The 15,486-nt window shown below is 39.2% G+C and overlaps 1 protein-coding gene across 2 annotated transcripts in view; it reads left to right on the top strand.

Moving 5' to 3' along the window:
* Positions 1-1,794, top strand: part of prickle2b (prickle homolog 2b) — a 93,165-nt gene extending 91,371 nt beyond the window's left edge. For both annotated transcript variants that reach the window (XM_028576980.1, XM_028576981.1), the window contains one exon: positions 192-1,794. In XM_028576980.1, coding sequence (XP_028432781.1) covers positions 192-1,132 — 941 coding nt within the window. In that variant the 3' untranslated portion in view covers positions 1,133-1,794. The remainder of the gene's footprint in view (positions 1-191) is intronic.
* Positions 1,795-15,486: the final 13,692 nt, after the last annotated feature.

The raw sequence follows: 15,486 nt of genomic DNA, 5'->3' as shown, positions 1-15,486 counted from the left end.
TAGCGCGACAAAGGGAAGTTGTGTGTTTTTGTCATACAATAGTGCTTGTATTGTTAGAAGTATACATTACAACTTGTTTACTTTACTTTACGTAAAGTGAAATTCAACTTGACAAAAGTACTGCTTCAATTTAATGGGATGACATTGAATAAACTGCAAAGATGACACCAATTATTTTTCTTTCCCTACAGGCAACTCAGCAGATGGAGGAGGAAAGCGTCAGGAGCACCTTTCTCGTTTCTCGATGCCGGACCTGAGCAAAGACTCTGGAATGAACGTGTCGGAGAAAAGTAATATGGGCACCCTGAACTCCTCAGTGCAGTTTCGTAGCTCTGAGTCTATTCACAGCCTCACCGCCAGTCAGCCCTACATGGAAATGGATCCTCACAGGTCCTCCCAGTACCAGGTACAGTACTGCGACCCCCCTGGCATGAGTATGACTCATTTACCGCCTGGCTTCACATTCCAAGAAGAGGATAGGGTGAGTTTGGTGAGCAGCGCCAACGCTGCCCGCCTGCCACCCATTAGTGAGCGCAGGGTGGGTGGAGGTGGAGGTGGAAGGGGCGCCAGTATCCGGATAGATGCTCCGGAGGAGACTCCTCAGAGGCGCCGGCACCACCACCACCGCTCCCGTAGATCCCGCCGGTCTCGTTCCGAAAACGCTCTCAACTTGGTAGCAGAGCGAAGAGTCAGACCTCAAGAAAGATCCCAGCTGCGTGTCTGTGAGGATTACGATCGTTTCCCGCCGCCAAGGAGCGCCAGGGATCAGTTCGGAGTAGTAGGAGGAGGAAGAGGGGGAAGGTACCAGCCCCAACCCTTCAGGCCATGTCCCAGAACCACTTCAGACCTGACTCTTCAGAACCCTGGGGCCAGCCGGCGCACTGGCTTGAACCAATACTCTTGGGATGATTATGATGACGATGGCTGGTGCTCCACCTGCTCTTCGTCCTCCGAATCAGAGGATGAAGGTTACTTCTTGGGCGAGCCAATCCCCAGACCCATCCAGCTGCGCTACCTCAGCAACCAGGAGCTCATCCATAAGTACAACAACACAGGTATCGGAGGACCCAACCGCAGTGGGCAGTTACACACCCGCAAACGCAGAAAAAGCAAGAACTGCATTATCTCCTAACATCTGGTAAAGGAAATGACTCTTTTATTTTTTATTTTTTATTTTTCCAGCTTGTGTACACTAACATCTTCCATCTGGAACGTAAAAATAAATAAAACTCACAGTCCATTTATTCAGTGTTGTTGAGTGTTGAATATCATGTAATTGAACGTCAGTGATGAATTACAGTCGGTAAACAGTGAAAAGCAGCAGTGTTTGCATGTTTGTTCATGTTAATGTTTCGGAATATCTCCTGAGTATTAAGGCTAACAGTTATGTGTGCAGTTTTATCAAGTCACAACATTTTTAAAAGCTGATGTGCAATTTAGTTTCTTTTTATCATAACTTAATTTCCATGCAGCAAACAAGTGTGCGACGTAGTCAATTTGGTACAGTTTAGCTTTTTCATGCAATGTGATTTAGATATACAATATACTGTACTATTGTATTTTAGTTCATAGTATGTACATAGATAAATGAATTAATAATTTCACTTAAATTAAGGAAGTCCATGTAAATATGGTTGTAAATGAGGCCTCACATATTTTTATATTTTGTATGGATAGAATCATTTATGTATTAAATATCTATAATGTAGAGATAGAAAATGACAAGCACAACTTATGCATGTTTTATGTGGCTGACATGGTCCTGCATTTGGAATAAAGGAGAACTTCACTGAGTGTTTTGATTGGCAGCTGGTGTTTCTCTCCAGAGAATGACAACACTTGTCTGGTGTTCACAAGAGTGCATAACAGTCACCTTCTCCATCTGTTAATGCATAAATGAATGACAATGCGGTGTGGTGGTTGATTAGGAGAGTCACCCTCCACTAGGTTGTTATATTTGCACGGTAATGGGTGCCATCACATTTGAATACACAGAGCTCCATTGTCCTAGAAACAGATGCCCCTGAAGTTCTGGTTTATTGCATCAGCCTGTGCAAGTTGGAAACTGCTGACAAAGGTCTAGGGAATTAGTTATTGAAACTTGGTGATGCTTTGTGTAAGTATGTAAGGCATGCTAGCGGCGTGGCTCAAGGGATGGCAGTGCCGGTCTGTGGGTCCAAGCTGAAAAATCTCAACTATTGGATGGACATTCATGATTCCCACAGGATGAATTGTAATAACTTTGGTGATCCTCCTCCTTTTTAATGTAGCATCATCGTGTCAAATTTTTTTATTTGTCCAATACTTCTGGGTAATGATCAAATCCCTTCAAAACTAATGATATTCCCATGTGCCTCAGATTTACCATTTAGTGTTAGCTGGCATGCTAACATGCTAAAATTAAATGTTGAACATCGTAAACGTTATACCTGCTAATCATCAGCATGTTGGCATTGCAATTGTGAGCATGCCATTACCTTGCATGGCAGCATCATTGTTGCGATATTACAAGATCATGCAAGAATCGCAGGATCATATATAAGGGTTAAGCAGGCCATGCTGGCATTAACAGTTTGCTCAAGTCACCGCTGTTCCCAATTACAGCCTCAGTTAGTAATTAGCGGGGCTGTAGCTTCACAGTCTTGTCTACTTGTAAGAAACAAGTCAAATCCTAAACAAGCCAACCTCTCCTGTTTAAATCTTGACTTATATACAGTATAGCAGGTTGTATCTGTAAGAGTTAAGTAGTGTCGTACCGTAAATTGGATTGCCTCTGACGTCCATGTGGTCCGGGGATTACTGCCGCTAGCCCCCATAATCCACACACGCACATATGTTTGGAAAAAGGTGTGTGAACACTAACCTCATGATTAGAGGTGTTCAAGCACTAATGCTGTTGACATGACTGGCACATTAATGCGTTTACTTCCCCTAACCTCAACTTCCAGGGCATGTGCTCCAGTTTTCATGTTTACTCTGGGACAATCGGATAACTCCCAGACGGGGAGGAAAAGAGTCCTCATTTAGTCAGCCATGATACAACTTAACCAGCTGCACAAACGTGAGATACATTATGTCTGCTGATGGCCTGGTCTGTAAATGTGGAGTTTCCCCTGCTTTTAGCAAGTCTTCAGACTACAGCTGCAGACTGTTACTCACATCAGCTGCAAGTTTGGATGAGTATTACTGCAATCAGTGTCTCTAAGTGTAATGAGACATACAATAAAACACACACAGTCTTCTTTCTTTAGTAATATGGATATTATTGTCCTTGACACATGAGCTTTCCTTACAAATCGTCATTATCTTAGCCCATATTAGTCTGTTTCTTCATTACTCCCTTGCCAGGCCTTTACCCAAGCGTGGGGTGTGTCCATGTGTTTAATTAAAAGCAAATGAAGGCCGTACGGTGAGGGGTGCCACAGATTGCAGCCATATGCTTCCCGGGCCGTGCCATATTCAAGGTAGCGGATGGTGGGGAGATAATCCTTGAGTTGCTTGGATGCTTCCAGTTGTGATAGTCGTATTGTCGACCAAGCTGTGACTGCCAGTAAGTTAGATCCATGAGTGGTTAGGTGCCTTCAGGATTAATTCAATGCACAAAGAATTTCCAGTCTGGTGATATTGTTGAAGTTGTTGTCGGGAAGAGAGGTTTTATTGTTTTCTGATCGTGTGGCCGTCAATTATACAATGCTGCTTTTCTGTCCAATCCCAAAGTCATAAGATACGTGGTTGTCTCCAACATGACATAATCGACCATTTGATAAGTGTGACATCTAGTCTGAAAACCTACAATGAAATTGTAAAACACTATCAATATTATCTGTTTGAAGTCTTTTACCTGAACAACATTTTCCAGAGCCTGTTTTATATTAATCGTCAAGTACAATGATCATATTTAGGAAATGGCATAACACTAAGGATATTTAACGTCTTGGACTACATATTTTGGAATGAGTTCAAATCTCAGCCTTATTCCTGCTATTGCTTTTTCCACCCTTAATTCTTCTTTTCACAACATGCTAGTCAAAACCTATTTACAGTGGACAATTGCGTAATTAAAAGGTAATATACACTTTTTTATTAAAGGACAATTCCAGCGCAAAATGAACCTAGGGGTTAATAACAGATGTGTACCCACTCGATCGTTCTCTGGGACATGTTTGCATGCTAATCGAATGTGTTTGTAGCTTGAAAGAAGCTAGCGTGGACCGCTGATTAGCTTACAACGCTAGTATTCAGGGCACAGGGAAAGTAAAAACAGATCACTATTTTGTACCACTAAAAAGGCTCAAAATATCACCAAACTTCAACGGTAGCATAATGAGGGTCCCTACATGTTAAGCACTGAGAACTTTGTAAGTGTACAGACAGTTTATTGAAAAGATAGCTAGATTATAAAGACACTCGCGTTCATGTTTACATGTGGCCGCCTAAATTTCTAAACCTGTATATTCAAATCACAGGTGTTGATTACACAAAAAGTAACTGGGATTACCGCTGGAGCTTGGCAGCAGGAGCTCTTCCTAATCAGAGAATGAATGCAGCGTTTTGAAGAGAATAAATTGTTGCATGGAAACACAGTTCAGTGTTATTTACTGCAGGTTCATCTTAATTTGGTTTTTGATTGTTTTTATTTTCAGTTGGAAAAGCAGCTGTCTGTTCAGACTGAAAAAATAATTCAGGATCCTGTCAAGTAAAACTAAGGTGATTCTCATTAGTGTTTAAGGTGCAAATTGGCTGCAGTCTCATAATTTATATGATAACAAAGTTCTCATGTGGCCAAACTGCTGAGGAAGCTTATTATTGTCTACACAATAATCGTGCATTAATTCACATTGACTGCAATCTGGTTTATTAATGAAAGGATGTCTGTCTGTTCTCCAGACAATGTCTACTCTGTCAGGCCTTAACTCTGAGGTATGCGTCTGCACTGGCTACACAACAACCAAATCAGGCAACGAAGTGAAAATAGAAAGAGGTCCTCCTTAAGATTCAGACAAATCGGACATTTCCAAAGAGACACAATTAAAAAAAAAAAAAAAAAAAAGCATATCCTAGCCATTTTTTAAGTGATGTGGCTTGTATCATATAGATTGTGTATTAAGGTCTAATAGTAACAAAAAAAATAAAAATCATTATTATTAATAGGACAAAAAAACCTGCATTAATTCATAAACATACTAAGTGGGCTACTCGTGTGTCGTTCCCGTGTATTAAAATTCACTTCAGTTGGAACTTACCAGTTCAGTTAACTGCCACACATTAGGTGCCTGTATGTGTGTGTATTTAAAGGCCCAGATGCACAGCTGTCATGAGTTGAAGCCGTTTTTTTGGGATACTCTAAAAGCCATAATTACCGGTCTTTAAGAGCACAACGGCTGCAAATTACAGCTGTGCTCTGAGCAAACTAAAATAGCCTGATTCAATTATTTAAAAATGAAGAATGCCAATGGTGTATTGCACGAATACACACACACACAGCACGCACACTGGGCTGGTAAAAAGGACACGCGTGACAGGACTGACTAAGGCCTTACCAGCAGTCTCCCCTCCTTCAGCCTCATCATGTGCGTTCAATTACTGTGGGAAGAATGCTCCAGAACAATGTCAACAGATACACAAATACAGATATCACAAGCATACTAAAATCGGACATTTAAATACATGAGCCAGACAGGGACAAAAATCCCTTTTTCAAGGTTACTTGAATGTTCTAATTCATTATCAGTGTTTAGGAGGCATTTTCTCTTCCCCAGGGTGTGAAATCCCCATATAGCAACAATATTTCAGAATACGCCCGGGAAGCTCACTCCTCCACTCCTTAACTTCCTACTTTCTTACCGCAAAATTTAAGAAATGTTATTTATAAACAAACAAGTATAAATGTTGCATCACACTCCCAGGCAATGCACAATTCAAGTACAAGAAATTATAAAACACCTGCCTTTAAACCCAAAATGTAATCCTCTTCGAAAGATTTCCTGCTTTGTACATTCAACCAGCCACCAATTGTCTGCAAAAAAAGGATAGTGAATAATAGTTAACTAGTAAAGCACAGTATTACACTTGTAGACCTTGACTTAAACCCACTAATCTCAAAATGCATTCTAACCCATTTAAGCATGACCTTTGCTCTTCAACCGTGACCGGTCAACACTTTGTATACCACTCAGCTTCAATTCTCAAACTAATCCCTGATAAAAATAGACTTGACTTTAACGTTTTAAATACTGTATACATACAGGAATCACAAAACCCACTTGGTACCATTAATTAGAGCTTATAATAAGTCTTGATGGGGCCCTCATTGGGCCTGATTGTTATCTTTCAGCCACGCTGAGAGAAAATAACAATTAATTTCCAGTGTTTGCTCAGTCTGACACGTGGCACGGTGAAAGGTTGGCAGGTTTGGGTTAATCCGCAGCACCAACGGCCCAAAGGGCACCTCGCCATAATGAAGAATGGCATGCTGGGTACCTCGATTTTGTGCTGCCAGAGGGATCTGTCTGGTTCATGATATCAGCCCGCTTCACCCCTCCTCTCTGTGACTCATTAACAAGCTCAGGTCCCAGGAGGGGCCCCATCTGTGTGCCACCTGTACCAAATCACCACCGATAGCAACATTTAATGCAGGACACCCTTCACATTTGTTCCAATGTTTCCCTCGCGCATTCCACCTAAATGTCTATTCCCTTACTGCCTTTTCTTCTTTCTCTTTCTACCTCCCCCATCCCCCTCCCCCCCTCCTCTCTCTGTCCGTCTGTTTTGCAGAGATGATGGATGGACCAATTAGTCCTTCAGCTGTAAATGAGGCAGAGAAGGTCTGTGATGTTGACTTCACAGTGACACATTTTTCCAAGACTATCCAAGACCAACAAATTACACTGTGAGCTATATAAAGGCAAATAGGCCTTTTTGTCGTATAACATTTGCAGTTGTAGCCATAATAGATTACAAGTATCTGTCAGCAGCTCCAGCAGGTGTAATGGTTATTTAGTGAAAGTTTATTCAATATTTTAGGATGAGCACATTCTCAGTGGCTTTAAAAAAAAAGGTGTTAAAGTTTAAACCTCAAGACTTTTATTATGTTAAACCCCATTTGATGCATTTTGCGCCTCTAATTGTCTCAGCAATAGTCATTAAAGATATTTGCCTTCAGCCCTATATAGTAGTTTTCAGAGTATAGGGATAACCTTTAAACAGATTGTGGTTGGGTATTTGTCACAATTTTCGCCAATGTCCGTTTCCTTCCGCTTACTTTGTGTTGGAATTTTAAACTCTGGTGGCTCCTCAGATCTCTGCACGGTAAATTGAGACAGCTAGCTAGACTATCTGTCCAATCTGAGTTTTCTCTCGCACGACAAAAACAACTTTTGAACGTACACTTGCAACCAAAACAAGTTCCTTCCCGAGGCTATTGTGCAGCGGCTCCATGCAGAGCTTAGCACCGCCAATGACGATTGTTATTGGTTTAAAGAAATGCCAATAAACCACAGCATGTTTTTCTCCTATTCCGGTATGCTGTGTGTACAAGCCAGACCATCCTCCGCAGCGTGTGGAGGATGGTCTGGCAATGTGAGAATAGTCACAATTCACCTATTTGAAGAACAAGATAAAGAGACCACCCGTGATGTTTATTTTTAACTAACCAGAAACGAAAAGAGAGTAAAGCAAATTAAACCAACGTGAACAATAGGGTTGTAGTGGAAGTTTCCTTTGCAGCAGGGGGAAGAGTTTTCAGAGTTTAGTAAATTGAAACAAATAAGACAGACTGAGACTAAAACCAAGTTGGGTTTTTGTATTTTATTAAAAAAGATATATTTGAAAATATGGAGCAGCATGATTTCACAAAAGGCCGCAGCCCAGTGTGGAGTCAGTTTCTCCAATGAGTGAACAGAAAGACTAGGCTTATATGCATCTTCAGAGTGACAGCACACACGCACTTGGCTTATTATGACGCTACAATTTTGACAGGCAATCTGATACACATGAAGACAATCAGAGAAATGCAAGAGACATCTTGGAGTCATCTCACCTCCTCCTCCCTGTATGACTTTCACCCCCCAGTTACTTCTTAACTGGCATGGGAAAACATGAGATAGTTTTGGGGTGACCTTGTACCTTTATCGGTTCAGGCAAACAGAGCTCACAAAATGTTCCAGACTGGATGTCTCACAAAGTTAGAATCAAAATCTACATGTGGAAAATGAGATAAACTCTTTCATTTGTGAGAGAAGTAAAGTATGAATTAAACATAAAAATATAAGGAATTGTGCTTAAATGTAATTTTCCCATTACATTCCACCCTTTTGATTACAACCTAATCACAATACACAAATTACTTTAATGATTACATATATTTTTTGCAAATAGCGTCTTCCATGTCCATGTCTTCTATTGTCAGATGTTGCTAGCACTTGACAAATTGTTGGAAACAATCTTTACCATTGTTTCGGGTGTGTGTGTGTGTGTGTGTGTGTGTGTATGTGTTTCTGTGTGTGTGTAGTCCCCTTCTTGGCTGTTTTGAGCCTCTGTAAGAAGGAGCATTTAAACACACTGCTTTTCAAAGTTTGATCTATGTCATCATTGATTCAAAAATATTGTTACGTTGGGGTTAGTCAATTAAACAAGGTTCATACAGATAGTTATAGTAAACATTTTCTGTTACCACCAATATTCCATTAAAAATATGTACTTAAGGTACAAAAAAACCCAGCAATATCGAAAAGTCCTCACATTTTTTGAAACTGGAAACGATCAAAGCAGTTTTTCTGTCAATCAATTAATTGATTTAGCAACTAATCATTTCAGTTGGACTTGTAGGCCTATATATTGGTCGGGCAGTTTGATGACAATAAAACATTATATTTCATAAACATGTTTTGTGTACAAAAATCCTAATTCTTTATAACCCAAATATGTCAGATTACAAATAGCATCTGTAAGCATTTGACAAAATTCTGATACTAACTTTTTTGTCTTTGAAATCCAAATTAGTTATTAGTTATTCCTAAAAATGACATAATTTGTCTTTGAAATCAAAAACCAACTGTTTGTTTATCACCTATATGACATAAGAAAGATTTTATTTAGCCCCCAGTGGGGAAATTCCCTCAGATAAAAGCAAGAAGTAGGTCAAATATAATTGACTTCCGATTGAAAGTAAAAAGTTAAATTCAACTCCTATACAATCCATCAATAGGAGACCTATTATCCTAATTCAAAAGTACTTTTAGCTCTCTGGTACCAGCAGGAACTGGCCTGAAAGGCAACTTCTTGTTTTTTCTAAACTTTTAGGCATTTGAGTCAATTCAAGGTTTTTATGTTGGTGTGCTGAAAGCTCAGAGACACAAGGCCTTGTGGCAGACTCCTCCTCGCTGGACACGCCTGCTGTAACCTGAGCCAGTCTCTCATAGACTGTCATAAACCTTTTCATTTAGATATTTAGTCTTAATCATATCTCCAAGTTGTTGATACATTTAATCATCATGGTTTCAAACCCCATCTCAGCACTCACACAAAAATAGTTTACAGATGTTTTATGTCAGACTTTACCTAAAGCCAAAGTTATTTCTATCAAATTTTAATCAATCCAATTCAGATTCGAACAATGAAACGTACTTTAAACATTTCCTGACACATCAACTGAATACTTATCTTAAAAGTAAAAATAAGTACTTCTAATTATCTTCTCCTAATAATGCTTGTATTTTCAGAATGTGAGTCTGTGTGCTACTTAACTTCACAATGCGTCAGATGTGTCAGAGCAGAACAGTCTCTCGCCCCCCCACTCCTTCTCTCAGTCCGTCTACAGTTTTTACCGGTCCTACAGCTGGAGAGGGAGTGAGATGGACGCGACTGACACAAATGAGGCGCCGTGTGGCACAAAACAGAACTCCCAACAAGCATTATTTGTTCTTTTATTAATATTATCACTTGGAAAAGTGTCTACTTATTTTAATGAATATCAATAATTATAAAACCGCATTTCTTTCACTCATGCTGGTTTAACTCTATAAAATCCATACAAATTGTGCTAAAAAGGAAACACTGCTTTTGTAATTGTTCTCTTTTAGATTACTTTAAGGGTTGTGTTTCAGTAAATAGTGAAAGTCAATCAAAACAAAACTAAATTTTCTTTAGAATAGTTTTTAAACTTAAAAAATTATGTGAACACCCCATTCATTAAACACCTTATTTATTATTGCTACTATATCCCTTCTATTTGAGGCATGACAAGCTCTTGACTCAAAAAAACGCAGCACATATAAATCTGTTCAGTGGTTTAGCCATTAACACTGTCCTGTGTTAGCAAAACCTGAATAAAAGCAACACAAAATTCAATAAATAATTTCTTTTAAAAGAAAACCATTCACCAAAGTGTTTTCAATGTCAACATCAATTAATTTAGTTTTAACCTATTTGTGATAAAGCAAATCAAAATACAAACAAAGTCTTTAGTGCAGTTTTACTGAAAAAAAAAAAACTCACTAGAGTACAATATTAAATTAACTGTTTTTAGGCTGAAATTTATTTATTTTTTTTATTTTATTTAACCTTTATTTAACCAGGAAGAAACTCATTGAGATTAAAAATCTCTTTTTCAAGAGTGTCCTGGCCAAATCTCATATCAACCTGTATTGGTTTCAATATAACCAATAAACTAAGACGAATTAAACAAAAATATGTTGTTTATTTTCTTTTTATCTTTAGTTTGCAACCCAAAGTTATACTAACCGTTGTCTGGTAGTTCTAAAAATCATTATGAATTAAAGTTTTTAGGCCTATAGAACAAACCTAAGTACTTCTGATTGACCTCTATTTATCCAATTTGTTACCTGATATGGGAAACATATCACATTCTTATAATTCATGACAAACTATATCAAAATAATTGCTGAACTCTACATGCACAACTCCTGTTTTTCTCTTATCGCTGGGTGTGTGTGTTGCTATGGCCTTGCTGCTCTGTAAGATTAGTCTACAGTGAGGGTTAACCAATCACCTCACTGAGTGTCTCTGCTGCTCTCATTGTGGTTGTTAACATGTCATCAGGAATTTGTGCCTTTTGCACTGAGACATAATATACATAATATGTTACCAGTTGGTCCTCACACTGCGGTGTGTCTGGTGGGTGTCTTCTTTACCCAAGTCCAATGTGTGGAGGTGCTGTAAACAAAATCTCAAAAAGGGTGACAGGTCAAGTCGCTTGCGCGTGCACATTCTATACCTCAGTACAATAAGCAGAGCTTTTGTCAAATGTAGGAATTCTCCATTTTGGAATTATTTCAGTAAGTAGGGCTTTGGCTCCTACACTAGCTGACAGTAGTCTTGATCCAGAAAGAAATCATTTGTGAACCAATGTTGCTTCACCATTGTGAAACAACTGTTTTTCCCTCAATTTTATTTCCATCATCCTAATCATACTTTTTACACCTGGTTTTAACCCATGTGTCAACTTTGCAAAATTTAGGAAAGAAAAAGCTGGATAGCTTTCTGTTAGGAAGAATGAGCTCTACTGCTTGTACTGAGAGATGAGATGGCAGAGGTCCAAATCGGATAGCATCAGAAACACCTACAACAGAGATGCCCACACGGTTAGGCCACTGCTAGAGTTTCTGGAAGAAGAACTTAACCTAAAAAAAAAATGAAATCGGGGTTAGTGAGAGGTGTGTCAGAGAGGTCAGGTCATGGTACCACCTGTAGCTCTGCAACACCATTGTTTCTCTCTGTCAACTGGTGTGTGGAGAAGAAAATCAGGGTTAAGAACAGTGCATCTGTTAGAGGGTAGTGAACAAAAACCAAATGTAACCAAACCCAAACAAATAGTGGAGGCCAATGTAGAGAGAAAAGCCCCTTTCAGACATGGAATTTGAAACACTGGGATTTATCTAAATAAAAATAAAAAATTAACTAAATGGTCATTTAGGCTGAAAATCAGGCAACCTCATGTGTAAACTATGGGTATTGTTAATGTTCTATTATGATGATCCCCCAACAAAATTGCCATGACTCCATGGTAGCCATGTCTATAGTCTAAACACAACAAATACGTTAACAGCTCTATGAAATGCTTTTTACATATAACTTCAAGAAAGTTGTCATTGGCAGGGACACAAACTGATATCGTCCTTTACTGACTCGCATCCCTGTGACCTGCTAATTCCCCTGACATCCTCTTCCCCAAAGTAGATAATCTTCAGACACAATGGACAATTTAATCAGGTGGAATTTTTGGCCATTCTGTGCAGAAACTGGCATTGTTTCTTTTAATAATCATATTCACATGGCTTACACAGAGCAGCATGTGTAGGCCTATTCACTGGAGAAATCAGCACAGTTATTGCATGTCCAGAAATCATCCAAGTAGACCGATGTACAAACTTGAGACTTAATAAACAGTGACTCATTGAATCTAATACACCCAAATGTGTTCACTCCTCTCTGATTTGCAGCGCTGCTAGTGAGCTCAGTGTTGCCAGGTGGAGAGACAGAAGAAGAATGGCCCTCATTTCACCTTTTCTTTGCTACGCATGCGTTAACCACTGGAGGAGGTTAGGTTTTTCTTTCGGAGTCTCAGTGAAAGATATAAAAGAGCCAAAGATACCATTAGGCTTTAGGTCTAAGAATGGTGCTTTAAAGTATGACCCAGAGCAGTCTTCTGACGTTAGACTCTTTTGTGTTTCCTCATTAGATAGAACATTTAAAAATAATATAAAGTTAATATAAAGAGGTGTTGAGTGTCTTTTGCACTGGACTCAAAGTTACTGCTCTTGAACTCTACTAAATCATATGTATGCAAAAGCACAATTCACCTATATAATGGCTAAAAGAGGAAATGTCAAAGTTGAATCAGACTGCTTAATTAATAATAATAATAATAATAATAAATACATAAAGGAGGATATAAAATGTAAAATCACTAGACGGATTCTGTCACAATGTGATGGAAAGACAGCAGAGTTAATATTCTGTAACTGAAGTAGGGTACAAAATGTAAGTTAAACATGCTTAATGTTAAAATATAAATGAAAGGACTAACAGTTAGTGGAATTATTTACGTGGACTTCTGTCAGCTTCGTTCACCACCGGCTATAAATAACATAAAAGCAACTAAGACATTTGTGAGTTTCAATGAATTCGGCCCGGTTGCTATGGGTTACAGTTATTGTTTTGTGTTAGTGTGGATGTGCATGCGAAGGCTTCATCTCAGCAGAAGATCAACGTCGCCATCTGTTGATGTAACGGAGCAATAACAGGTGTAAACTAAAGCCACTGAGACCCAGACACACATGGTAACACTATACTTTGCTGAATTGTTATTCAGCGTGTTTCTCAAAAATGTTAATTACACATCCATGTGATTGTCTTGGATATGCTTCAAATTGGACCAACATCCATTTTTAATTCTCTGCTTATCATTTTGCCATTATTTTTGCATTTTGCAACCAATATAAACACAAATTGGATACAGGGACTATCCAGGTCTGAAAGAGTAAACCGCTCACAAGGGTTTCTCCAATTAATCCTCCAGTTAATCCTCCTCCAGTGTTAACAAGGCACAGCAGGACATCAGTACAGGACGATCAGCCAAGCCAACACACTGTCAATCACAGCTCCCATCTTCAAAGTGCTGAACTGTGGACAGAGTGTTTGGCAGTTAATGAAGCCCCTGTGGCTGCTAGCATATGTGTGTGTGTGTGTGTGTGTGTGTGTGTGTGTGTGTGTGTGTGTGTGTGTGTGTGTGTGTGTGTGTGTGTGTGTGTGTGTGTGTGTGTGTGTGTGTGTGTGTGTATCATAATATCCTGGGATTAGAGGAGGACTCACAGGCCAGGACAGGAGAATTCACACTAATGATGGAGGAAAGACTAATGACTGGATAGAAACATGTCCAGAGGAAGAAGAGGTCCAGTAGGCAATTCTGCTTCTACTGTTCTGTAGAAAATGCTGACACAGTGTGGTGCATTCACATAATGTACTGTATACTTAAGCAAACAACATGGAACACAATACCTGATGTTCTTAAAAGAGGAAAAAGAGCAACAACATGTAAAAGACTTCAGTCTGTCCAAGTCAGATTAGTCAATTTAACAGTTAGGTTACACAGACACTGTCTACTTTAAAGTGAGACCTAAACTCTTGCTAGGATAAATATATCACATTCTTCCTCTTACAAATGAAATGTTGAATTCATGACCAATAAAATGTACAGTTGCCTAATTTAATACAATGGTTTGACCACTATCTTATGCTTAGCTTAGCTTAATTACTGTGTACCTCCACTTGTGCTGCTGTTACAATACAAATGCTAAACAGTAGGCCTGGTAGTTTAGCATTATCCTATAACTGTCACCTGTAGCCGGAGTAGTCCCTGTTGACCAAAAGTTGCATTGTCTCACTTTAAGAACATGGTATGAGAGTAAAAGAAACCAATTCAGTGGGATTGTGATGGTGATTTACATCGATTTACAAGAATGGTGTTGTACAATGTTGTCGGACTTTGTGGGAGAGTTTCCATTAATTTCATTCCCTGCAGTGGTCAAAGAACAGACAGTAGAGCCCCAAAGGACCAAAGGGAACAGTGAATGATTTATTGCTGGAGAGCAGGAAGCAAGGAAACTGCTGACCTCTTAGTGACAAACATATTGCAGCGGCAGGTGCAGTTTTATCAGGTGTGGGTGACCTACGCGACAGCACAGTTGCAGTGATCTAGAGCTGGTTTCTTTCTTTTTGCAAGTTTAAATAAGAATTACATAAATATCAATGAGTTAACTCAGCTTGAGGTGCGCAGAAAAGTAGAAATATCAAAAATATGTACTTTTTCATCAGTACTGTTACAATTGTATGATGAGCCACAGACAGTGAGTATACCCACACTGTCAAAATGGACAATGACAGGGAATAAAACATCATGGATGTAATTTAGCTCCAGTGTTCTTCCATTGTACTGTTTTTCCCCTGTATAATATACAGTGTTTATTGACGGATGTTATTGCAATTGATACTTTACAAAGCATATATTGTCCTTAAAGGTCCAATGTGTAGGAATTTCTCCCATCTAGCGTTGAGATCATATATCGCAATCAACTCTCAGGAAGCTACGATACCCCTTAGCAGGAAGCTACGATACCCATTGGCAGCATTAGCAGCACCTGTGAGTTTATCGTGTGACAGCGAAAACGCGAAATGCGGAGCAGTATGTCCTGTATGTCTCTTACCGGCTAACGTATTTCAAGATGGCGTGTGAATATGGAGTGTCTACCCCATTTCATGCAAACGCTAATGTAAAATTTCAATCCTAGGAATACTTGGAATTGATGGTGGTGGTAAATATTCATGAAAAAGGACAAGTTTGTGAACGGGCAACACAGATTTTGATAATGAACATCTAAACACGTTACACACTGGACCTTTAAGGTCACACAGAGTCATTCATTATTCCTCTGTCTGTTTGAAACAACAGTCTACTGTATCTGGACTGCA

Source organism: Perca flavescens, chromosome 4, assembly GCF_004354835.1.
Source record: "Perca flavescens isolate YP-PL-M2 chromosome 4, PFLA_1.0, whole genome shotgun sequence".
NCBI classification, from domain to species: Eukaryota; Metazoa; Chordata; class Actinopteri; order Perciformes; family Percidae; genus Perca; species Perca flavescens.
Note: the sequence above shows the minus strand (reverse complement) of the source record. Positions and strands in the feature narration are given on the sequence as shown.